The 26,677-nt window shown below is 36.5% G+C and overlaps 2 protein-coding genes across 16 annotated transcripts in view; one reads left to right on the top strand and one right to left on the bottom strand.

Annotated features, from left to right (window-relative positions):
- Window positions 1-26,677, top strand: part of slc20a2 (solute carrier family 20 member 2) — a 117,650-nt gene that overhangs the window by 8,170 nt on the left and 82,803 nt on the right. Inside the window, exons 2-3 of the mRNA XM_073909551.1 lie at window positions 15,488-15,642; window positions 24,913-25,096. The gene's annotated coding sequence lies outside the window, so the exon portion shown is untranslated. The remainder of the gene's footprint in view (window positions 1-15,487; window positions 15,643-24,912; window positions 25,097-26,677) is intronic.
- Window positions 3,517-26,675, bottom strand: hsd17b3 (hydroxysteroid (17-beta) dehydrogenase 3). 15 transcript variants are annotated; one of them, XM_073909225.1, is made up of 13 exons: window positions 26,132-26,675; window positions 25,931-26,038; window positions 14,558-14,604; window positions 13,511-13,586; window positions 13,320-13,427; window positions 13,161-13,228; window positions 8,245-8,289; window positions 7,990-8,024; window positions 7,819-7,900; window positions 7,641-7,706; window positions 7,357-7,506; window positions 6,823-6,913; window positions 3,517-4,812 (listed from the first exon to the last, which is right to left on the bottom strand). In XM_073909225.1, exons 4-13 carry the CDS (start codon window positions 13,569-13,571, stop codon window positions 4,769-4,771), a joined length of 750 nt encoding a protein of 249 aa, XP_073765326.1. In that variant the 5' UTR covers window positions 13,572-13,586; window positions 14,558-14,604; window positions 25,931-26,038; window positions 26,132-26,675; the 3' UTR covers window positions 3,517-4,768.

Genomic DNA, 26,677 nt, shown 5'->3' with positions numbered 1-26,677 from the left:
CTAAAAAGTCATGTGAAATAAAACTAATTGCAATGCAACACTATGAAACCCCAACGCATTTGCTCATCCTCATTGAGCAAGATCACAACATAAAAAAGTTAAATAAATGAGAAGGCATGTGGACATTAAATCAAATAATTGTACGATGTCAAAGTCAAATTTATGCATAGAAAATATATTTTCATAACAACAAAATTATGGCCAGTGAAAATGGGGCTAGTAACGTTGGAAAACTACTAGCCACAGTGGCTGGTGATCAAAAAAGTCAATGTCAAGCCCTGCCTGTAATGTATTGTTTGACATTAACTTTAAAGTAAAAACAATCAAATTTTTATAAAAAAAAAAAAAAAAAAACTAGATTTCAACTGCTGTCATGACAGTTCAGTAAAAACTGAAAGACAAATCGTTTCTTTTCTTTACCACTTAACATTTATTTGAAATACTTTTCAAATTTTTCTGGTGTGCATGCTTTATATAAGACACAATATGCAAATAGTTTGCCGTTTTGTTTCAAAATGGTTACAAATTACAGAAAAAAGGATTATATCACAAAGAAGTTTGTAAATATGTTAATTATAGGAAGTTATTTTGAGGTTGGTTTGGGATGGTCTGCAATTTGATTAGATTTTTTTTCAGCTAACTGGAATTCATTTTTCAAAAATCTCTAATGTAGTTGACTTAACTTACAGAAATACAGAATGATGAGAAAATAAAATGCATGTTGAGCACAATAATTTCCTAATGTTTATTACAATGCCTTAGCCTTATTCCGTATAAATGTCATTGCGGTTGCAGACAGTAGCATTATAAGTTATCAGTGGAAATTCCCTGTCCTAAAAAAACAAGGACCTTTAATAAGTGCGGAAACTGATAGTTATCCTGTCAGCTGTATTTCAGTCAGAACGGCTTGCTCAAGGGTGAACCGCTTTATTAAGGGCTACATGTGAAATGGAAATCCCCCAAAAGACTGCACTTGTTTGTGTTCTTTACCTGCTCAGCATCTTCTGCACATCTTTGAAACCAGACGCCACACACAGATTCAATCTCTACAGCTGAAGACCTCCAATTTCTTCACCAATGCGGTCAAAAACCTGCCCTCTGCTGGACGATCTCACAGTTAGAGAAAAAACGGACCACTTTTTTATAGATAAATGAGATATAATTGGGCCTACCTGACTCTCACAGGAAATCAAGAAGGAAATTGTTTGCCACATTCAAAACAGAGGGTCAGTATTTGGCCGTTTCAGGTAGATTGACCACCCTGACAGAAAATACCCAATCAGTACAATATTAGTTGCTTTTGCCTAATAAATAACTGCAGGGTAGCTTAAAGGCGGTTCTGTATGTACTTTACAAATTTTCACATCTAAATTCAAACATAATAAATGGTTCCAGGTAAAACTTGCTATACTTTCAAGTGCTTTAATAATGTTTGCCCAAAATATAAATAGTAATAATTATTCTACTGTGAGATCCTGCTCTGATTGAATGGATTTATAAGCTGTGTTCAAAATCAGCTACTTTGGAAATTTGCAACGGTGTCTGAAACCAAAGTGGACAGTATCAAGTGTACTAGTTTATTCCAGCACTGCACTGCAACATTCAACATGCAGACTCAACAGATACACAATATAGAGAATGCTGAGGGTCATGCCAAATGAACTCTTCACATGTGATTGACCGATCCAATCTCACAACAATTCCTAACATTTTATTTAGTGGCTAATTTGTTTTAACTTGTACAATCTCATTCTGACATTTTAGCACAATTTTCTAAGCCTCCAGTGAGAGGACGTTGTGTGATTTGTGGGCATATCTCTTTTTAAAAATGTAATGCAACTTAGCCACTTTCCTGACAATATGTAAAATAGTTACTTTTCCTCGTGAGATCAGGCAGGATTGACAGGCAGGGGCGGACTGGCCATAGGTCAATCTGGCCTGCCACCATGGATTTATTAATCCGGGGTCGCCAATTTATCCAGCACATGTTTTATGCAGCGGATGCCCTTCCAGCTGCAACCCATCTCTGGGAAACATCCACACACACTCATTCACACTTATACCCTACAGACAATTTAGCCAGCCCAATTCACCTGTACTGCATGTCTTTGGACTGTGGGGGAAACCGGAGCACCCGGAGGAAACCCACGCGCATGCAGGGAGAACATGCAAAATCCACACAGAAACACCAACTGAGCCGAGGATCGAACCAGCGACCTTCTTGCTGTGAGGCGACAGCACTACCTACTGCGCCACCTCCCCTGTGTTTTTATATATATATATATATATAGAAAATTTTTTTTATAAAAAAGCTATACAAGCTATACAGTGTTAACATTGTTGGGGAAAGATACTTTTTAAAGTTACCTTCTTCATATGCATTTGTTCACAGCACCTTTTTAACTTGTATATTTATAACAAATCTGTACATACAATTCAACATTCAGAGCTTTTGTCTAATTGCATATCTGTCCAATGATTCATGTTTAATCGGCTTTTCTTATATTTATTTTTGTGTTGTCACTATATACACTGGAAGCTTGATGGCTAAACTAATTTCTTGTGTGTGAAGCACACTTAGCAATAAATCTGATTCTCAGTTAGCCTAGTGTTTTTGTGCGCAGACATATTGTGCCATGTTGCACTTTACTGTCTGTAATCTCCACTATCCTATCCAAATTAAAGGTGAAAACTCCCTATAAAAGATTAATAAAAAAAAACACATCAAAAACATTTTTTTTAGGATTATTGAAAGTTTAAAGCAATGTTTTTGCTACTTTTGTACTATTTGTCTTAAGTAAAATCACGGTCCATTGAGACAATCCCCTTTTCCCCTTTCATTTTCTTTGATGCGTTCAAAATAATGAACACATTCTTTGATTGACTGTGTGAGTCTTTGTGACCCATTTTAATTCAGCAATTAATTTTTTTTAAAAGCTAATTAATTAAACTTAAAAGTACCTCAAATGTTTTTACTATTTTTAATGTGTTACTTTACTCCTTACTTAGAAAAATAATAATATTATATGACTCCCGTTGCCGTGTAATGCGTTACCCCAACACTGATAGTCTAAAGATCTTTTATCTTTGCCATGATGACAGTAAATAATATTTGACTAGATATTTTTCAAGACACTTTTATACAGCTTAAATTGATATTTAAAGGTTTAACTAGGTTAATTAGGTAGGTTAGTGTAATTAGACAAGTTATTGTATAACGATGGTTCTGAAGAAAATTCTGAAATGGTTCTGAAAAAATTAGCTTAAAGGGGCTAATAATATTGACCTTAAAATGGTTCATAAAAAATAAAAACTGCTTTTATAACCGAAATAAAATGAATAAGACTTTTTCCAGAAAAAAAAATATTATCGGACACACTGTGAAAATTTCCTTGCTCTAGTAAACATCATTTGGGAAATATTTAAAAAAGAAAAAACAAATGGGTGCTAATAATTCTGACTTCTATATATATGTATATGTATACATGCCACAATAAATCACTCAAGAAACGTACATTTTGAATCAATAAGTCATTTAATTCTGTGACTTCAAAGACTAGAAAAATTAAAGTCTTTATATTTGAGCCAACAACAGAATGTATACTGAATATTTCAACATTACACCCATTGGTGGAAACTTTTATGTTATTAATATTTAACTTTCATTCATTCCTTTTCTTTTCGGCTTAGTCCCTTTATTAATCAGGAGTCGCCACAACGGAATGAATCGCCAGAATTTAACTTTATCATGTTATAATTAATGTTGTGTTTTAAAAGTGCCAATTTATTTAAATGTAGATAAAATTTATTTAGCATTGAAAATTTCAAGTGATTTAGAATTTCTTTTTTCTAATGTCATTCTTCAAATCCTTTTTTCCTTTATGATATGTTGGTATACATTAATAATATAATTAACTACACAAAAAGGGTTTGCATTTTCCTCAAGTGGCTACAGAGAATTTAATCACATGAAAGTAAAATACTGGCTTTCACTTTGCTGTTTGTTCATACTACCTATTTAAATTGAACTTAAACAACACAATTTTTGAGGGGTTGGCTACTTAATTGTTTCATATTCAATTAACTTAAATTTGTAAAAAAATAAAAAAAAATTAAAAAAAAAATAATAATAACTTAGCTTAATTTTTTTTTCATTTTGCCCCAACACAAATTAATTGTGTGGAACCCATTTATTTATTTTTATTATTTTTTTGTTTTGTTTTTGTTTTTACAGTGTAATGACAAAATGATTACATTTCATTTCATCAGCTTTTAAAGATGATTTAACCAAATTTAACCACTGCGTGGCGCCAAATATGTGTTTTTGGATGTTGTTTCCAATGCAACCATGGTTTGAAAATATATAAGCCTAAACACGTTCTAATCTGGAAGAAAACATAATAAAAACAACAACAAGGTCACATGTCTGACTCTGTGATTTGGCCTTTGTGAAACTGACCTTCCGTTAATGTTATCAAGGTCAGTACTACTCCTCTATCTCCAGTCTGCTGATATGATTACCATTAATAATGATTCCATTATCAACACTGATTTAGCATATTTTGAAGGACCATGGAAAAACAGTGGCCTGTCATTTTTCTTTTCCAGTCTTACGTTTTTTTTTTTTACACACAGCTTCGTTTTAATTAGTGCAAAGAAACACACATATCAAATGTGCAATACTATATACAGTATAAAGTCTGAGAATGCCATCTCTCATCTTCTGTCCCTGTTCTTCACATATTCCTGAAAGTGATGCTGAAATGTTTCACTCTGCAGGACCCAGGTAGGAATGGACTGCACGATCCTGCCCTAGAGATGAATTACACATTAGTTAGTTTGCAACAACAATGTGACTGCTGTGTCATTTGAACAGGAAACAATATTTATTTGTAAAACACGCAGTCTGCTTAAGAAATATGCACAGAAGAGAGACACAATCATAAAAATAAAGAGTTCAAAAAGGAAATAAGAACAAAATTAAAGACATCTTAGTGTGAAGAATGATTTAACAATCTCTAAAACGAATCTTTTTCTACAATAGAATGGTTCTTTGAATGATATGGTTTAAAGATCAATAGGCACATTAAAATATACTGAATAAATTGGATTAACAATTAAAATAAATAAATACAAAGAAGAGTTCAAATCAGTATGATTTGCACAACTGGATTTGTTGCTTTTTGTATTGAATAACCTCCAAAGGATTAACGTGTAATTCATGGAGTGTCCTATGGGCGGTATTTCAGATGCATGTATTTCAAATACAAAATAGTACTTTTAAAATAATGTAAAATACTTTGTAAAAAATCTACATGATGATATCATAAAAATGCAGCTTCAGATTGATGCTTTCTCAGTCATTTGCCTATAGCTTGAGATCAGAAGAGAAAATTGATTAAGATTGTGGTCAATGCTTGGAGTTTGGATGGAAATTATGCAACACTCGTAAAGAAAATAACAGACAAATGGCAACAAAAGTCAACAAACATTGAAAATAGTATACTGCACAGTCCTAAGACCAGTAATATATAATGGCAGAATAGTGTACAATTTGGCATCAACATCGTCTTCTTTGAAATGAAAAACGAATAAAATATCAGTCCTTAGGAACAGGATGTGGAGCCTTCAGGATATGATCATTCACAGTCTCAGTGGAAATGCAGAAGAACTTTAGAAATATAAAACACCTAAAGATTGAGTACTGGTGTTCACTTAGGGGGTAAACTGAGACTCTTCCAGTTAAAGAAGAACTGAAAACATCTTGGGAGAATAAGTAAACCGTACAAATAATAACGGTAAATAATAATAATAGTTTTGTATGTATTGTTGATGTAGATGCCAAAAAAATAAGACAAACATACATTGTCTACAGTGGCGATCTCTACAAAACTTCATAACACTGTTTCAAATGCCAGTTGATGATCTGCAGGTGTAGTTATAAAAAATATGGCGCAATACAATACATGAGACACAAATATTTAATAATACTCCAGTCTATACAGACTGCTCAAAAACTCCAGACTCCCGTTACACAGCAGCAGCAGGATGTATGTGAAGAGTTTATCTGCAAAAATTAAATATCATAATAGAAAAATAGGTGACGCGGTGGCGCAGTAGGTAGTGCTGTCTCCTCACAGCAAGAAGGTCGCTGGTTCGAGCCTCGGCTGGGTCTGTTGCCGTTTCTGTGTGGAGTTTGCATGTTCTCCCCTGTAGGCGTGGGTTTCCTCCGGCTGCTGGGGTTTCCCCCACAATCCAAAGACATGCAGTGGAGGTGAATTGGGTCGGCTAAATTGTCCCTAGTGTATGAGTGTGAATGATTGTGTGTGGATGTTTCCCAGAGAAGGGTTGCGGCTAGAAGGGCATCCGCTGAGTAAAACATGTGCTGGATAAATTGGCGGTTCATTCTGCTGTGGCCCCAGATTAATAAAGGAACTAAGCCGAAAAGAAAATGAATGAATGAATGAATGATAGAACAATAATCATTCTCACTGAAAAAGACTGAAGCTACTTCAACCATCCATGACAACAACTCTCTGAGACAAGGACAATAAAACTGTCATTGACAAAATTTTGATAATAAAGTGAATAATTTTATTTTAGAATTAAGATCATGTGATGTGGGTATTTAAGTTAAGCTCCCAATATTTATCAGTTTCCGCCAACCAATCCAGCATAGGTTTTACGCAGCGGATGTCCTTCCAGCTGCAACCCATCACTGGGAAACATCCATACACACATGCACTACGGCCCATTTAGTTTATTCAATTCACCTTTACCGCATGTCTTTGGACTGTGGGGTAAACCGGAGAAAGACAACACGGGGAGAACATGCAAACTCCACACAGAAATGCCAACTGACCAAGCCAGGACTTGAACCAGCGACCTTCTTGCTGTGAGGCGATCGTGATGCCTGGCACAAAACAATGGAATTTAATTCAGTGCTTCTTGTCTGATCTGAGACCCCCTTTAGATCATATGTCATTCAAGGCAGTGAGGATCATTGATTTTTTAAAGGAACCAGATCTTAAATGCGGCAACTTTGTAATGGCATGGCAGTTCACAGGAAGTGCTTGAGCTGGCTTGCTGAGAATTAAAAGTCCCTGTGCATTCACCCCATTGCGTTAGCAATTTCAGTTTGATTAATTGACCAGCGCTGCATTAAACTTTGAACATTTGAATGTCTATGTGAATTTATATGCTCTTAAAACGAAAGAAGAGCAGTTTTGACTGCAGTAACACCATGGTGAATGAATAAATAAAGTGTAAAACTATTCCTTTAAAAGTCTATTTGATGAAACCATAGATGCCAGTAAAAACGAGTGGCCCTTAAACTCAATAAACAGAGGTCATTACCAGTAAAGTATGAGTGATGCTGCCATACGTTTGGTCACCAGTCTTCAGGTACTTCAGCGAGCTTCTCACAAACTCCTCAGCCGTGAATGTGACCATATCTGGCTTCTGATGTCCTGTCATTGCTGTTGAAACCCCAAATGGAGCCACTGTCTGAGAAAAAAAAATATGTTTGGGAATGATTGGTATCTTATTTATGATAAAAACAAAACATAACTCTGTGGTTAGTTAACAAGTACCAACAAAAAAAACATTAATTTGCATGCATGGTACATTTTGTACTCTACCTGAATAATAACACCCTTGGATATATATTCAGCTTGAAGACCTTGTGAAAATCTCTCAACAAAAACCTGCATGTGAAAATATAAAGCTATTTTGACATGTTTTCATTGCTATTATAGTGCAGAATGTTGGAAAAGATGACTCAGTTGGTTTAAATGTCATGTACTTGAGTAAATTTACCTTTGATGCTGCATACAAGGTGTAAATGGGACATGGTATTTTGGCTATTCCAGAAGACACATTCAGAATGACTCCTCTTCTTCTAAGAAAATACATATGGTTGCTGTGTTTGGCATATGTTTATCTTAACACAAAAAATGATGCAAAACTATTTAACAGAGAAGTTCAAACCTCTGCTGCATTCCTGGTAGTACAATTCTGCACATCTGAATATGGAAACACACTCTTTTAAATTAGTTTATCTCTAAACTACAGGTACTCAACTGGCCTATTTATAAATGACTGATGGGAAGACCCTGTTAAATGTTCATTATACATTTACAAGAGACTTTTTTTTTTCAAGAGACAATAGAGCAACACAAGAAATTCATCACTGATGTGATCGAGTACATGCTATAGTGTATAGTTTTGTTGGTTTCTACTCACCTTAACCATGGACTTTACATTGCAGTTGACAATGTCATATATTCTCTAGAGAGACCATGAGATGAAACATAAATGATTATTCTGTACATACTCCAAATATGACACCAAATCTTCAACTATTTCTCCACTCATTGGCCACTCTATTAGGTACAACTGTTCAACTGTTTGCTTATATAAATACATGGCATATAGATGATATGCTGATGTTCAAACCAATGCTAAATGAGCAGTGAATTAAATTACTTTGGTTGTTGGTGACAAAATGTATATTTCAGAACCTGCCGATCTACTGAGAAAATAGCCAGAAGAGTAGCAGGTCTGTGAGAGAAAATGTCTGGTTGATCCCTGAAGTCTGGCGGAATAGCCAGTCTTGTACAAGCTGACAGAAAGACAATGGTAATTCAGATGAGGTCTGGAGAAGAGCATCTCTGAATTCACAACACATCGATTCTTAAATAAGTGCCACACCAGTGCTAACAACAGCAAACCGTAAGTGAATTTGTTCAGGATCTCCAAAATTGGACAACAAAAGATTAGTGAAAATTATTTTTATGGGGGATTTTGTTGTGGCATGGTTGTTTCAGAATTTTTCATTAACAATATTACATGTAACATCTTATATAATGATTTATGGAATATCTTCTTGGCACACTTTGGGCACTTAAAGGTGCCTTAGAATGAAAACCTATATATACGTAAGCATATCTGAATAATAAGAGTTCAGTACTTGGAAAAACATACTGCGTAGGGCTGGGCGATACTGCAAAAAAAAAATAAATAAATAAATAATCACATGTTCATGTTCAATATTATTTGGTTTTGATAATTATTGAAAATTTTTAACAATCCATTAATAAATATTATGTTTTTTTTAAACTACTTTATTTTCAATTACCAACATTACTAAGGCAAATAGTTTTAATAGTCAAAACTAAAATACTTAAACTAAATATCTTGTCTCTTTATAATAAAGTAAGCATAAATGTTAAAGAGACTCTTTAATTGATGAATAAAATGTTAGAAAGTTTGTGCAATGGTAAAGTGTGGACACTGAACAATTAGAGAAAACGTTAATGTATCAATAATAATGATACAATAAACCTCAAACTCAGTAAACAAAATAAATTATGATAATCAAATTTGAGCTTTCAAGTAAAGCAACTAACCATCATCATTTAAATACATGCAAGTTGCGCACCTCCATTGGAAAGACAAACTTACTCCCAAAGCTTATTGGCATTCCTTTCCAGATGCGCATTCAGCAGCTATATTTTAATAAAACTATAGCAATTCATACTGAAACTTCCTATCAAACTTTTTTTGCATTGTTATTGACAATACCGTGAGCCTCAAACATCAGTATTTCCTCATTCTCATGTAAATCCCATGAGTGTGAAGTCAAGGTGAAAAACTGACAAAACATTGACTGTTACGTTGCACATGGGTGATCAATGTGCACACCTCCAGCAGCATTTAAATAGCCACAGCTTTTCCTTGTGAGATTATAATGATCATATTTTCCTAATTTTTTTATTTATTTTAAAGCTTGTATTAAATGTACTATTTGCATGGGACTCTTATTTTGAAACTTGGAGAGGCAGGGAGACTAATGCTGCGTTCACACCAGACGCGGAACACACGTCAAGCGCGAGTGATTTACATGTAAAGTCAATGCAAATGCGCGAAAAGACATCCTGCGGCGCGTTACGCGCGAATGGCGCAGAGCGAATGACGCGAATTGTGCGAATGGCGCGGTGCGAATAGCGTGATATATACGAGGCGAATTGAGCATTTGCGCGTTTGACGCGCTTAACGCGCGTTTCACGCGAATCTCTCGAGTTCAAAAATCTGAACTTCAGCGGACATTTGCGCCGCGTTAACCAATCAGAAGCTTGCTCTTGTGGGGGCGTGATTGTTGATGGTGGCCCGGGGCAAATCCTCCAGGCGACACCGACAACAAGTCGTCAAACTGGGCTTGGCTCAGTCAGAGACACCGCTGAAAGTCTCTATCATCCAGGTTCAGTTTCTGGAAGAGTTTATGAACTCACAGAGCTGGATGCACCTCTGAAAGGATGCAGTGGACTCATACAGGACCTTAAACGTATCGACGCTGTTTTTCAGTCTCCATAAAGCACATTAACACTGTTATTTTCTTAATAAAATCCATGTTAGCCATTTAGCTATGAAGCTAGAGTCACCGGGCAGACAGAAGCCCTGCCCATCACGCGAATCCGCGTCTGTTTTGAAGTGAATTTGACACGCGATTGAAGCGGGGGTTGACGCGCGAATGAAGCGGGGGTTGACGCGCGAATGAAGCGGGGGTTGACGCGCGAATGAAGCGGGGGTTGACGCGCGAATAAAGCGAGCAAACTCAAATGTTCACGCGGCAATTTTGCGTGAATAGCGCGATTTATCCGCGCGTTCCGCGTCTGGTGTGAACACAGCATAAGGGCGTACTCTCACTATGTACAGTTGCCTTGAACCAGGCCAAAACACGCTTGTCCCCCCTCCCGTCTCCCCCGACGGCCCGCACTCACATTACATTCGGGCCTGGGCACGCTTACATTATCGGTGATGCGCAAGTTAGAAGTACAGCTTGCTCAGCACAGTGGAGATTTCTTCAGTAGTTTCGTTTTTTAAGTCTTTTGATATGCAATGACACGCAGTTAAATATTTCGTCGAACGGATCAGCCACGTTTGACGCTCATAAACAACCATAAAGTCCTCGTGCTGTAGGTATTAGGAGGTTTGCTGAAGGTGCGCAGCTGTCGTGCAGTGAGAGGTTTGCGTCTTTAATAATCTATGACAGTTTGCGTTTCCTGAACAGTAAGGATGATTAATAAATCCATTTGAAACAGTCCCTTAAAAGTCAATCCTCGCTTTCAGTTTCGTGCTTTGTGGCCCGATTCTGCGCGCTCACACTTCTCAAACGATCCGGTAAACAGGCCTGGGCATGGTTCAGATAGCATAGTGTTAGTAGGCCCTAAAGGGGCAGTTCTAGCCATGGACCCTGGACTGGCCATGGGTCTGATCTGTTTACAGCTTCTCAGGACATAAATTCCGGGATAAATGAATTATACATTTATTCAGGACCACCCTGAAAAGGCATAAGGTATGTTTAATTATTTCTTTTGTTAGTTTTACATGTAAATAGTGAAATTTACTGCATATTTTTGTAATGAGCTAACAAACATATATAGACGGCTGAATATAAGTGTTTAATACACATTTATGCATCGTGTCATATCATACGGCTCTTTGATTTCTTTGGAGTAAAAGGAGGTCAATAAGCTTAAAAAAAAATTAGAAAAAGTTTTTGTTTATCCAAAGCCTGATATTAAACGACATCTATGAGGAAAATCACCTTTTGTAAGCTGTTTGGACAGAACTGTGTGTAGGTATAGTGTGTCCACATTCATACTGAAGTGACCTAAACCTACATGAAGGCTAAACTCTTGACACGCACTTGGGAACGATTGGCAGGGAGAACCAGCTCATGCGAAGTAAAGGCACAGGGAACAAAAACAGCTAATGTCTTATCAGCTCAAATTGACCAGGATTTAAAAAGGTATAATAAATAATCTGATGGGTATTTTTAGCTGAAACTTTACAGACATATTCTGGAGACACAAAATACTCATATTAAATCTTTAAAAGAAGGCAAAATAGATGCCGTTTAATTCCTGTTTATATATATATATATATTAAAATGCAACTCGTAATGCATCTTTGTCAATCCCTTTTTAAAATTTATTAGTATAATATAGCCTATATTTCCTCAAAAACTCATGAGCAAAATGGGTTACTCTGGTGACATAAAGATTGCTCACTCACTCCTTCTAGCTAAAATAAAAATAAATTATTTCTTATTATTTTAACTTACCTTAGCCACATACCTACTATGTAGTTGTCAAAGATCAATCTAATATAATAAATTGATGCACTTTTTAGCACCTTAAATATCAACTATCCATGCCAGAGAAGTTACGAGAATTAAGACTTTTTTTTTGTAGGCAAGAGCGGTCCAATCTGGTTCTAGCAAAGTGTACCTAATAAAGTGGCAGATGAATTCTGATTTAAAGGTGTTGTATTGAGATTTTTACACAGTAGAAATAAAGGCTGCATCCGAAAGCTTAAGCTGCAGAGTTGTTGCCTAGTTGCCCAATCAGACATTGACTCTGGAGGCAGAATTTGAGCACAAAGGCACCTCGTAAAATGGATTTCAGACAGACTTCTGAGGCAGTATTAATATTTAATCATACATCACAAAATAGAGAGAGCTTTCGTGATAATCAAGGGATTATTTGCTTACTACAATTGCAACAAAACTTTGTGCTAGAAATACCATCAATAGTGGAGAACGTTGGTCAAAAATTTACATTTATATATAAAATGGCGCTCAGTTCACTGATGACAATAAATACACCTTTTTTTTTTTTTTTTTGCTGAAATGTCAGCAATGGAAGCACATAATAGAGGAATATTGGAGGCAGCAAATGACACACTGTTAACACTACAGTCCTACAGTAAAATTCAGTTTATATTAAAGTTAAATACTGTGTAATTTACAAAAAATGTTAACAGTGCGCATATGCTGTCTTCAAAATTTGTACCTTACAAGACAAGAAATTGAGAAGAATTTGGATTCTGGTGTGCTTTAATGTCTTTCCACTTGGAAATTCTGCCTCCAAAGACAGCATTTTAAAGCTTTCAGATGAAGCCATATAAAAACTAATTGGAGCTTGGTTAAATAAGTGCTACCTTCTTACTAAGGCTGACTTTTTAACCTTTGAATACATCTTTCATGCCAAAATAATAAAGGAAGACATCTAAAATGTGCAATGCTATAGTAAAATGCGAGTACTATATCATCTCAAATAATACATGCATGAACATTAAACCAAAGGTGACCTCACTTCTTCCAAGTCAGATGTTTCAAGGAGCTTGCAGGGTATTTGGCTGGGCAGAATCCCGACATTGTTCACTGTTTAAAGCAAAGTCACATTGATCAGCACTCTAGTCGACATTACTGCAGCTCATACTGTGACACATTGAGATATCTGATACCTACTGACCTAACACGCCAATATCCAATCCCTCGATGTTTTCTGTAATGTGTCCGTAAATATCATCTTTGGTGAAGTCAGCAGCTATTACTTTGACTTTCCCTCCTGTATTGAGCTCTGCCAGAACAAGAAAAGAACGCTGGTTAAACTGAGCTCAAAACATTATTGAGAAACTGAAAATTCAATGGTAAAAGCTTTACCGATCTTTTTGGCAGCTCTGTCAAGCTTCTCTTGATTTCTGCTGATGATGATCACACTCATCCCTTGTTTCGAAAGCTGCAGAGAAATGCAGGAAACACTAAATGTTTTTAAGATGTCCATAAAATGTTTGGATAAGAGCTATTTTAAGGTTTTTGCACTATTACAATACAGTACAAACTGCCTAAAAAGGAATGTTTTTAATTGACGGTAGCCAACTGTTTAGTGGTTAGCATTGTTCAAAATAAAAATTTTTAACCCAGGCTCATTATTGATACATACCCCTATATACATTTTTTGGAGATCGAGAAATACATCCCAAGAGGTAAGTTTTTTGTTGTTTTTGTTATGAGGCCACTATGTATGGTTTTTCAGATCTCAAATTTCTCTCAGAGTGCCATTCACGCCTGTTGTTGTGTAAATCCACCAGAGGCCGCTATCGACTGACTGATTGCCTCACCCACCCCATTCTCTAAACCCAACCAATAGTGTTTTCATAAGCACCGTTTGGAACGATCACCCACTTTCCTCAACCCAACCGACAGTGTTTTCAAAAACAATCCAGAAAAAGAAAAGCCTGATTTTACCACGTTTTCAGAGCTTACCACACTCACACACTTTTGTTTACTTGTTAATTTAATTTTTGCCTTTTGTTTTTGTTTTACCTACTTTCTGGAACCATTCTTCGCCATCATCACCTCTCTGTGTCTCAAGTTCGTCGACGTACATGGTAAGCTACTGGGCAAACTGGTAAAGACAGAAAAGCCATCTTCATGGAGGTGAGTGGTCAGCTGGTATCACGAAAAGAAACAGAAGCAGTCGGAGGCCTCATACTGCCCCATAGTGCTAGTTTTAAAGATGAAATGCAGCCCTGCGTAGCTTTGGCTACATAATCTGCACGCTCTAGAAATGTACACTCGAGTATGTGTTCACAATGAGCCTGTGTTGACTTTGTTAGTGTTCAACAGAAGTGCCTTCAGTGTTATATTATCCTTCAGAAATCATATGTTTATTAGAAAATTCTAGTTTTCGCATGGTATTCTTGTTACCTCTTCTGCATACGCTCTTCCTATTCCATCTGAGCCTCCAGTGATCACTGAAACAGAGGAATTGCTTTTCATTAATGGAAAGATGTAACAAATCTGTTACAACCAGCAGCTTCAGTGTCCTTTTACGGACACAGGGCTGTATGCTGTCTTTTGCCATCTGGACTATACTTTCCATGATTCCCTGAATCCCTGGTTCCCTCATTGCTGGCAGCTGTCTGTGATTTACCGCTTATGTTCCCCATGTTTTCTGTCCCTTGTTGCATTTGGATTTTGTTTTGTTCACGCTGATTATTTGCCTGCTTCCTAGTACATGCACTGTAAAAAAAATCTGTAATTTTACAGTTTATTTCCAGCAGCTGGGGTGCCGAAAAAAAAGTTAAATAACACCCATTAAATTACAGAAATATACCATAAAATAAAGGATATTAAATTACAGAAATATACTTAAATTTAAACTCCTGGTAAATTTCTGTAATTTAACAACTGTTATTTTACTTTTTTTTCGGCACCCCAGCTGCCAGAAATAAACCGTAAAATTACGATTTTATTTACTTTTTTTTTTTTTTTTTACAGTGTGGATCTAGTGATGTTACGCCATAGTTTTGGGGGTGTTTATTGGACTTTTGGTTCAATTTTGGATGATGATTTGCCTTGTAACCCTGTGTGGTGGATTATTTTTGTTTTGTTTTTCTGAATAAATGCTGCAAATGAATCCTATCTCTACTGTTCTGATATTTTCTGCCTTAAAATCAAATATTGCAGACTAATTTGATTAACAACTTATTAAATTTACTTTTTTATGTACATTACAATGATATGGATAAGTTGGCGGTTATCCCCGGATTAGTAAAGGGACTAAGCCGCCAAGAAAATGAATGAATGAACAATAATATGTGAGGTGTAATTAATAATATAATATGTTTTTAATAGGGTGATGCGGTGGCGCAGTAGGTAGTGCTGTCGCCTCACAGCAAGAAGGTCGCTGGTTCGAGCCATTTCTGTGTGGAGTTTGCATGTTCTCCCTACATTTGCGAGGGTTTCCTCTGGGTGCTCCGGTCCAAAGACATGCAGTACAGGTGAATTTGGTAAGTTAATACTGTCCATTGTGTATGTGTGTGAATGAGTCTATGGGTGTTTCCAAGTGATGGGTTGCAGCTGGAAGGGCATCCGCTGCGTAAAACATATGCTGGATAGGTTGGCGGTTCTTTCCGTTGTGGCGACCATGAATTAATTAAGCGATTAAGCCAAAATGAAAATGAATATGTTTAATATGTAGTGTTTTTAATGTAATATTGTAAGGATGGCTTAATCTCTTTATAATATCAGACTCTGAGAACTGTTAAGGAATTTCATGAGACAAGACCACAAGACTTGCGATGCAATAAAACAATCAACTTTCTAGTCTGAGTAGCAGATCTACAAGACAGTTTTTCAACTGCATCAGTTACCCATACTGTGCCCCCCTCTCTGCCGTCCCCTTCACTTCTTCAATCAGAGGTCAGGTCAATGACATTCCACACCAAATCTCCATCCTCTTCGTATGCTGTATCTTGTGAATCTATAACTTTAACTTGTCGTGTTTGGCATAATTTTAAATGTCAATTTTGCAGTAGCCACTAGTACCAGGATAATTATTGTCTGAGTTTGGGAAAAGTCTGTCCTACCGAATTGACTGAAGTCTGTCAATTATGAACTTTTTATCCCAAGGGGTGATTACTGTTTGTGTTATCGTATGACCAGACAGAGGTCTTGGTGAAGCTTTTATTATCTTCAATTTATGGTTGTTTGTTCAGAGTTGAGTATTTAACGGAAGGGTGCAAAATGCCATTGGAATCTTGTAGTCAAGACACCCCGTTGCAGTGTGTGAGTCTCTGAGACTTATATGCTGCAACATACATCTCTGGTCAGGTATGCATCTCTTTATCTTTGAGTAATGTATGTTGTGTATCATCTCTGAATTGGCTTTCTGATTGTTTTATTGTGTAATTGGCATAATACAATTTTACCTGACAAATAAAATTTTATATTCATTCATTCATTCATTTTCTATTCGGCTTAGTCCTTTGATTAGTCCGGGGTCAACACAGCACAGCTCATGTTTTAAGCAGCGGATGCCCTTCCAGCCGCAACCCATCTCTGGGAAACATCCATACACGGTCATACACTATGGACAATTTAGCTTACCCAATTCACCTGTACCGCATGTCTTTAGACTATGGGGGAAACCAGAGCACCCAGAGGAAACTCATGCAAACGCAGGGAGAACATGCACACAGAAACGCCAACTGACCCAGCCAAGGCTCAAACCAGCAACCTTCTTGCTGTGAAGTGACAGCACTATCTACTGCGCCACTGCGTCACCCCTAAAATGTTATATTTGATTTATTTTGAATTCGACAGAAATCATTATGACTAGGTTATTGTGAGGACACTTTTGTTGACCCTTGGTGTTTTACAGCCAGCATGGATTAAGGTAGAGCATATAGGTTGCAAACTTGATTCCTGGAGGGCCGTGGCTCTAGACAGTTTTGCTCCAACCCTATTCAAACAGCTGATCCAACTTATCAAGGTCTTCAAGAGTACTAGATTATTAAGCAGGTGGGATTTGGAGCTGGTTGGAGCTATACTCTGCAGAGCTGTGGCCCTCCAGGAATTGAGTTTGCGACCATTGAACTAGAGGATCACGAGTGAAGGGAGCAGTAAGCACTTCATCGTAGGCCTTTTGATTACTCACCACTTTTGATCTGGCAAGTTGCATGGTAAAAGACTGGGTAGACTACCTTTTCTGTCAAAGAGCGAGCATTAGACGGCCGACTTAAAAGGTGCCAGATGCCTGCAAACCTTTGACTAAGAATCAAGCTGGTGAGCCCAAGCTGTGACTCAAAACGAAAAAACTGGTCTGCAATGAACGAATACCTGAAAGTATAGTGTATCTGAAATAATCAAATATCCAAATGTATTAACTTTTGATGAAAGTGTGTGAATTAAATGATCCCCTGAAATTGGAGTCAGCTTATATTCAGAGCTGGAATATTTATGCATTAAAAGTCCACTATTTTGAATGGTTTACTAACAGCCGCAAGGGTTTTGCGCGCTGCTTATGCGCCTTGCCCACAGCCCGCCTCGCATTTTAACCGACTGCTGCGCCTCGCGTTTTTGCCGTAGCAGACTCCAGACTTTGACACCCTTGCGAAGAAAGGGGACCAGGAACTGGGTTCACATTAAAACCCTCATAATAACATGACTTGGAATAACAAAGACTAGGATTCTTCCGTTTTATCTTTATTAGTTTTGCAATGATTAATATGAGCATTTTAATATAAGGTCAAATGAGATTGTTGTGAATTTCACTCAAATTATAGAATAATTGTTGGTTAAATGTAATAGTTTTTGCCATAGAATATATTTTCCATGCATACATCCACTTAAAAAAGAAATTTTATCAAAGATTTGTGGTTTCATCAAGTTTTATGATGACTGATCTATATATTCTAAGCAGTGCAAATTAGATTAGAGAACTATGTTAATATGATATTTTTTTCCAACAGATAGTATCTTTTCTATTCTCCACTGTAAAAATTATAACATTATTATTATTATTATTATTAGGTCTAAAAAGTTTGCCCACCACTGGTGTAGAGTATAGGTCTCAAACTTAATTTCCCGGAGCGCCGCAGCTCTGCACAGTTTTACTCCAACCCTAATCAAACACAGCTGATCCAAATAATCAAGGTGTTCACTATCAAGCAGGTGTGAGTTGGAGGTGGTTGGAGCTAAACTGTGCAGAGCTACGGCTCTCCTGTATATTGAGTTTGAGACCTATGGTGTAGGGAAACTTGACTGGCTTGCAAAGAGTCCCAACCTCAACCCAACAGAACACTTTTGAAATGCATTACAGCGGAGACTGTGAGCAAGAATTTTCAAAAATTCCCTTAAGCACATCTTTTGGAAAGCCTTCCCAGAAGAGTTAAAGCTGTTACAGCTGCAAAGGGTTGGCCAACTACATACTAAACCTTATGGATTAAGATTGAGATGCCATTAAAGTTCATAAACGCACTGATTTCTTTTTACTTCTAACCAAACGATGAACAAGAACTTCTCAGTAAGTCTAATAAGGAGTGTATCCAAGCATTAAATCATATTTAGTCTATAGTTAATAAATTGCTGTAGTTCTCTAAACGACCATCTATGTCAATAATAACAAATGTTTATGAATTCCACATTTATGGTGTGTTTAATTGATGTTGAATAAATCACATATACGAGTTAAATGCACATGAACAGTTCTACAAAGTCATTATTACAAGCGAGAAACCCAAAACTTTCCCACACTGTAAAACCCAAAAAGTTAAGGTAACTCAAACTATTTGAGGAAACTGATTGCAACAAACTATTTAAGTTCAAAAACTAATCCTAATGAGTACTGAGAACTTAATCTAGTTTAATAAATAAATACATTTGAGCAAGAATTTGAGTAAAACCCAGTAAATGAAGAGAACTCAAACCAACTGAGTACTGTAAAACCCAATAAGTTAAGGCAACTCAAACAGTTTGAGGAAAACGATTGCTACAAACTATTTGAGTTAAAAACTAAACTATGAGTACTGTGAACTTACTCCATTTAAGTTGAAGTAATGAGGTATTTAATTAAGTCATTACCATCAAAACTGAGTTCAAACCTCTTTTCAAATGAGTTGAATTAACTTTCAGTCAATTTTGAGTTAACTACACTCATGTCATTTGATAAAGTTGACTGTTGGGTTTTACAGTGTAGTTGGGGGATTGTCAGTGAGAATCATGGATAAGTCACTGATCATTAGAGTATTATATATGTTATTACAGACAGTATAGATCAGTGGGTGGAATTCATGTATTCAAATTATCTTGAGGGTTACAACACAACTGATGTGAATCCTTTGCTCTTCATTTTCTGCTAGCAGAGATAACTAACGCTGCAACATTTTCTTGCAATTTATCTAAAGCAGATACAACGCCATTTTGTGCCAATGAAAGTGACTAGTACACAGCTCATTTTGGGATTGTCAGCTCGTAAGTACATCCCAGAAGAAATTGAATGCAGCATAAGCCCCACATATTCTGATAAAAATCCAATTTAAGGTTTATTGTTTATCTAATTACTATTTTAACTACTTAACTACTACCTGTATATAATTTACCCCTAATATAACAAATGCTCAAATCAAGCATATCCAGAAGTCTACATGATAAGCTACTTGTCTCCTATCATTATCTATGAGAATCTTACTACATAGGATTGGCGGTCAGTGTTTGTTTGATTTAACAGCACATACAGAACTTTAACAAACTGTATGTACCCACCGATTCAGTAAACAAACAGAGAGTATGAGTTCTGCATATGTGTGAAAAGTCATCATCGCCGACTATCTCCTCTCCACCAACTAAAGTTTATTATAGTCCATCCGAGTGCACAAGGTGAAACAAGGGAGTAGGAGAAAATGCAGTGTGTAACGGAGGAAATGATGTAATTACTGCCTTCATTGCTTTTGCAGACTAGAAAGGTTTGAAACCTAATGTCCGGTTGTCTCCAGTGTGGGAAAATGGTTTTCTTGTGTCTTTCTGTCTTGTTTCCCATGCGTTCGCTCTTTCTTTGCGCCAATGTTCTCGTGTACAAGTACAAGTAGTGCCCCGCTTTTACAATCTCAATGAGATCTCAAGATAAGCTAAATATTTTGTGTCAGAAATGTTGAATGATTATCTTCGGCTGACCTGACTTAGTTTAGTTTAGTTTTATTAAATTAGAAAGTTTAATTGCAGAGGAAAAGATGAGGCAAACACACACATACTCATTCAGAATAGTGACGTCAATATAACTTTAAATTAAATGCTTTTTTAATATTATTTAAACAAAACAATTTTTATCAACTTTTGCAGACAAAAATCAAAAACAAATTACTGCAAATAAATTTGTGTATGTAGGTAATGCAATTGAGGTATCCATTTAATTTTTACAGCGCCCATAAAATGTTCAATCTTATGTGCATTTATGTATTCTTATTTAGCATTTTTTTGTTGTTTTTTTTTTTAGTAGATTTCGCCCTCCACAATCCCACACTCAAACATGCCAAAGCAGCTGTGCTTCAAGACGTGATGATTCTAGCATGTGTAGAGCATCTTGCAAAACCTTCTGCATGATTATTTATTCAGAGTGAAGGGAATAGCAGATGTACTATGTCTAAACATGCTAGAAAACACCCCCTGGAAAGAGACATTGTAATACAAAACACACACACGCACACACACAGAACTTTTCACAAGTTTCAAGTAAAAAGAGTGGCTGCAGATTGAGAGAAAAGTAATGTTAATTTGATTTCAAATGAGCAGGAACAACCATTCAAAGTCAAGAAATGAAAAGAGTAATAACGTCCTGGAACATGCTGTTCTAATTGCCTTTTGTTCTCTGCCACACTCAGTGCCGGAACGGAGTGGAAAGGGAAGCTTGGGAAAAAGTGTCTGGGATTGTTGTTTTTTTTCTGAACTTGCATACACAGTATAATTTCAAGAAAGCCATAAGGAGGGACTCTCTTTTGCCAACAATAAATGAGCTGTTTAGGGAAGCGAAGCACTTTGTGAGTGACAGTTTTAAAGTGAGATGAAAAGCCTGTTCCTGGAATAAATGGCGGGACTGAACTATGGTATAGTGCTAATTTTATTAAAGGATATTATTTTGTCATTTTCATGTTAAAAATCCTGTTTTTAATGAGCCCCTCTACATATATACAGATGATTTAGAAGTTAATAAGGCATGACAGCATCATTTCATGTTACTAAATCTACTTTTAAATAGGTTAGTTCACCCAAAAACGAAAATTCTCTAATTATTTACTCACTCTCTACTTATTCCAAAGCACTTTTTATAGATACTTTTCAAAGAAATGTTGGTAACCGTTAACCATTGCCAGTTAATGGTTACAGGTTTCCAACATTCTTCTAAATATCTTTTTTAGTTAAATCTGTCTTTTGATAAGGTATACAAGATTCTACTTCAGTTTATTTACCTTAATTCAAGTCACTTTGTAAGTTGAATAGTTGAAAATGTATTTGATTGTGTGCCTATATTTGTGGTTTTACAACTATCCTAGCTAATTCCTAACTTCCAAAAGATTATCCTGCTTATTTTAACTTTATATGTGATTTCAATCTTGTTACTAAAATAATTTTCATTCATTCGTTTTCCTTCGGCATAGTCCCTTTGAAATATTTTTATAATAAAATAAAGAAATTTAAATAATATCACTAGAGGTTTTACACTAATATTTCAGCCTTCAAAGCATTAATTTGTTCAACAAACAATATAAATATATATATATATATATTTTTTTTTCAATATATTACAATTAATTTAGTTGCCATTTCTTTGTAGTTGTTGCTGAAATTTACTAAGAATTTCTAAATGAAAAAAATTCCAAGGAAATTTTATTTTAAAAATAAATATGTCAACTTGTTTTTATACAAAAACTCACACTCAAGTCGAAAACACAGGTAACAAGATGAAAATGCTGGTGTCTCTCACCTGCCCATTTCCCCAGAGAGGTGAAAAAAGCCTCAGGAAGAGGACAGAAGAGCTTCGTGATGAACATCATAATAAGGCTAGCTATTTTCCCTCCAAAAACCAGGATGGCGCAAGTCCCAGTCAAGACGAAGATAATCTCAGTGAGAGTCATGGCGGTTTTTCTCAAGATTTTAAAGCGAACTCTTCCTGCTATCTTAGTCCCTCTTTTCACTACCACAGCTCTCTTATTCTCTCATCTAATCTGACCACAAGCTTCAAAACCCGATGCTGACAGACCCCTCAGCCAATCACAATCTACTCTGCCCATTCTGACCAAGACATAATTCACATTCCTGATCTGTGTGCATGTGTTTGTGTTGTAAGCTCACCTATTGTCATCCAAATCCCACAGTGTGATGAATTTATTTAATTTACCAAGTGGGCTCAAGCTGGACTAAAGAATCATATTCCAGTACTTTACTGTCACTGTACCTTCAGTCTGAATTTGAATTGAAGTGTTTGAAATTTAAAAAGTTGATTAGGTTAAAAAGTTAAAAGTGGAGTCAATTTGAAAAGTATTTAATGGCGTTGCCCTTTTAGTAGCCTAATATGTTTGTTAAATAAATTCTGATAGATCCATGCTGGTTAATCCTCCCTAAAAAAGGACTTTAGTCGACTTGGTCCCAAGCTTTCTGACAACATGAATGGGTGAGTAACCTGGAACTTTTAGGACTCATCTTTCCGGGAAATTTGCCTGGTTACTTTCAATTTGCTTTATTAAACTTGTTTGAGCATGGCAATGCACATGTGCACATTCTTTAAATAATTATTATTTACATTTTTTTTTTTTTTTTTACAGAGAATGCTCATCAATTTATCTATTTAAACTATGACTTCAACTGTTATTTTTCAACTTTACTCCAACTAGTCAACATTGGCCATCTTAAATGCTAATTGGATTCAAAATAACCCCTTATTTAGCAGTTTTGTGGGATATTTGTTAAACCATTTTGTGGAAACTCTTTTTCATTTAGCCTATTTCTTAACTAGCATCCACATTTAATGTATTCATGAAAGGTAACAACGGCTGTGTCAGCGTTTCTAACTTGACGTTGTAGTATTGGGTGTTCACAATAATTCTTGAGGAGAAAGGTCAACATTCGCTCTTCATTTCATTGTACTAATCACTCTCTCTTCAGCCTTGCAAACAGTCAGTTGAACTATGTGACGCTCTTTGTATTTAAGATCCAGCGCCATCATGTGGTTCACAAAAATAAAGCATGACGTGGTAGTGTCAAACTGCCCAAAAAATGTTACCCTACTGCATTGTCTGATTATTGCCCAAAACATGCTAAATTATGAACAGTGGAAAAAAAGTGAACCACCCTCGTGTATTTACTAAAGGGAAAGCGCTGCAGTTTACTAAGTGTCACAGAGGAGCTTTGTTTGGTTCAGCCAGCCACTGCCCACTCAGGAATTGCTTGAACTGAATGACCGTTGAATGTTTTGTGGCTCATTACTGAAGCCTTAGTAACCGGTTTGTTTTGTTTTTTAATGCTTTAATTGAGAAGGGAAAGTGCCGTGTGATTTTTTTTTTATTTGATTTGAGTTATTATCATGCATCGAGGAGCACTTTTAGTCGTGTCAGGATAGCAGTAGAGGGCGATGTTCACCAAGTAAGGCATTTTTAGTTTTTCTTAAAGGAACAGTTTACCCTAAAACATCAAGTGAAGCTTGATTTTAGGGTTGGGTAGGGCAGTTTAATGGATAATTTTACATCAGGGATCCCCAAACTTGTTCCTGGAGGTCCGGATTCCAGAAGATTTTAGCTCCAACCCTAATCAAACACACCTGAACAAGCAAATCAAGGTCTTAGGTATACTTAAAACACTTAGGCAGGTATGTTGAGGCAAGTTGGAGCTCAACCCTGCAGGGCACCGGACCTCCAGGAACGAGATGACCCATTTTTTACAGGAATAATAGTCTGTATAGGCCTAATCAGTTTTTACATGCCTGTAAGGGGCGGCTTTAGGGTTGGGGACGTTGATAAAATACAATTATTGAGTAATTTAATAATATACATATTTTCTGCGACACAGTGGCTCAGTGGTTAGCAATGTTGACTTAAAGCAGTGGTTTCCAAACTCGTTCCTGCATATTTTAGTTCCAACCTCAATTAGACCCACCTGAACCAGCTAATCAAGCTATTTCTAGGTATACCAGGCAGGTGTGTTGGAAGAAGTTGAAGCTAAACTATGCAGGACATCGGCCCTCCAGGACCGAGTTTGGACACCCCTGCAAGAAGGTTTCTGGTTTGAGTTCCGGCTGGGTCAGTTGGCATTTCTGTTTGGAGTTTGCATGTTCTCTCCATATTGGCATGGGTTTCCTCCGGATGCTCCGGTTTCTCCCCACAGTCAAAATACATATGGTGTAGTTGAACTGAATAAACTAAATTGGCAGTATGTGTAAATGAGTATGTATGGATGCTTCTAAGTACTGGGTTGCAGCTGAAAGGGCATCTGCTGTGTAAAACATATGCTGGATAAGTTGGTGGTTCATTCCACTGTGGTGAACCCTAATGAATTAAGGGACTATGCTGAAAGAAAATTAATGATTATAAATAATTATTGTTAAATTCCACAGCTGTATTTATTATAAAATCAACCATGTGATGCATTTTCACATGATTCATTTTATAGCATCGAAAATGTAGTTTCATAAAAAACATAGTCAGTTAAACATAATTGCATTTTATTTTTGTATTTGCATGTGTTGTGAGAATTTTTTGGTGTTTTCCAATATGCATGTGTTTTTTTACTTGCAGCATGTTTGAGATCTGGCGAGGCAGTGGCGCAGGTAGTGCTGTCGCCTCACAGCAAGAAGGTCGAACCTCGGCTCAGTTGGTGTTTCTGTGAGGAGTTTGCATGTTCTCCCTGCCTTCGCATGGGTTTCCTCCAGGTGCTCCGGTTTACCCCACAGTCCAAAGACATGTGGTACAGGTGAATTGGGTAAGCTAAATTGTCCGTAGTGTGTGTGAATGTGTGTGCTTTTAGACTCTCAAGTGATGGAAGCCATTCACTACTATGAATCACAAAGGACATTATCAGCTAAAAATCTAATGTTAACGTTCTGCTAAGGCGAATTCACTTCGATGGCTTTATGTGGATAAGGGATAGTTCATCTAAAAATGAAAATTATTTCATAACTCTCCCTTCACTTGGTCCAATCATGTTTGACATTCTTTCAAATGTTAAACACAAAAGGAAGATATTTTAAAGAAAGCTGGAAACCTGTAACCATTGATTTATGTTAATCATTCTATGGAAGTCAGTAGTTAGTTTACAGCTTTCTTTTGTGTTCAACAGAATAAAGAAGCTCACAAGGGTTTAGAACCAAGGGTGACTGAGTAATTTCATTTTTAGGAGAACTAGAGCTTTAACAATAAATTTCAGCTTTATTTATTATTTTTATGTAATATTTCATTTTTATCATATTTATTTGACCGTTTTATAATTTATTTGTTGTTTAACTAACGTGCATTTTGTGATGAACCAGCAGAGGGTGATGTTCACGAGTTTTTAGTCCCCCAATGTATCTACATGTAGGTAATAAAAATACTTCATAATTAATCCAATATATGTAAAATATAAGATGCAGCCAAATTCATATCGTAGTGCATTAGTAATAATGTAGCTTTAATTATGCTAACGGCCACCTAAGCCATACATTGTCTAACTGTACCACATTACAGCAGCACTTGAGAAAATAAATTGTCTTCAGCAAGGCACACAACAATAAAACACAATTCAGAAACAGATAATGTAGTCACTCCTAAACATTACCTCAATGTGTCTACGATGAACTCAGTGAACTTTGCATGTAGCTCTTCTGAACGTCTCACGTATATGCCCGATTCGTGAGCATCCTTTAATTGAGTCGAATAAATGAATCTGAATCAAACACAGGTCTGAACAATTAATTCACGAAAATAAAAAAAATCAAAATTAAAACGAATATAACGTAATTATATCCAAATAACATACCTTCGTTTCAAATATTTCAGTTTAAGATATGAGAATACAACGAACGTTCGTACTATTCATAACAAATCATTAGAAGAACCGACTCGCTGAAAGGAGTCGGACTCCCATCCAGTCTCGTGTGGCGCGCATGTGTTGTGAACGCGCGAATGCTCTTACGTAACAGCACATATTCTAACAACTACGTGCCCATTTCCTGGGACATACAATCTATAAATATTCCCAATGATCTACCGAAGCTTAGCGCATTTATATCTTAACTGAGATCCATTGTGAAAGAGAATCGATCTCACCACGTGATCCAACCGTTACAATAAGCTTTTCCTCAGAAATGCAACAACCCCGTGCACCCGCCAGGACAAATGTTTAAATCTGCCCCATGACAAGCCTAATAAATTCCCATTTGCTACAACCCATTTGGATGGTATTTAAAGTGAAAGGTGGTCATATAATGCTGCCTTGACTGGTTGTGTCTCCACTCGTTCTTTCCCGTTTTCCCCTCCGTTCACGGAAAGCTCCTGCCCCCTGATCCCTCAAGCGCCCGGATGA

Source organism: Danio rerio, chromosome 8 (genome assembly GCF_049306965.1).
Source record: "Danio rerio strain Tuebingen ecotype United States chromosome 8, GRCz12tu, whole genome shotgun sequence".
NCBI classification, from domain to species: Eukaryota; Metazoa; Chordata; class Actinopteri; order Cypriniformes; family Danionidae; genus Danio; species Danio rerio.
This window is presented reverse-complemented; position numbering and strand designations above follow the sequence as displayed.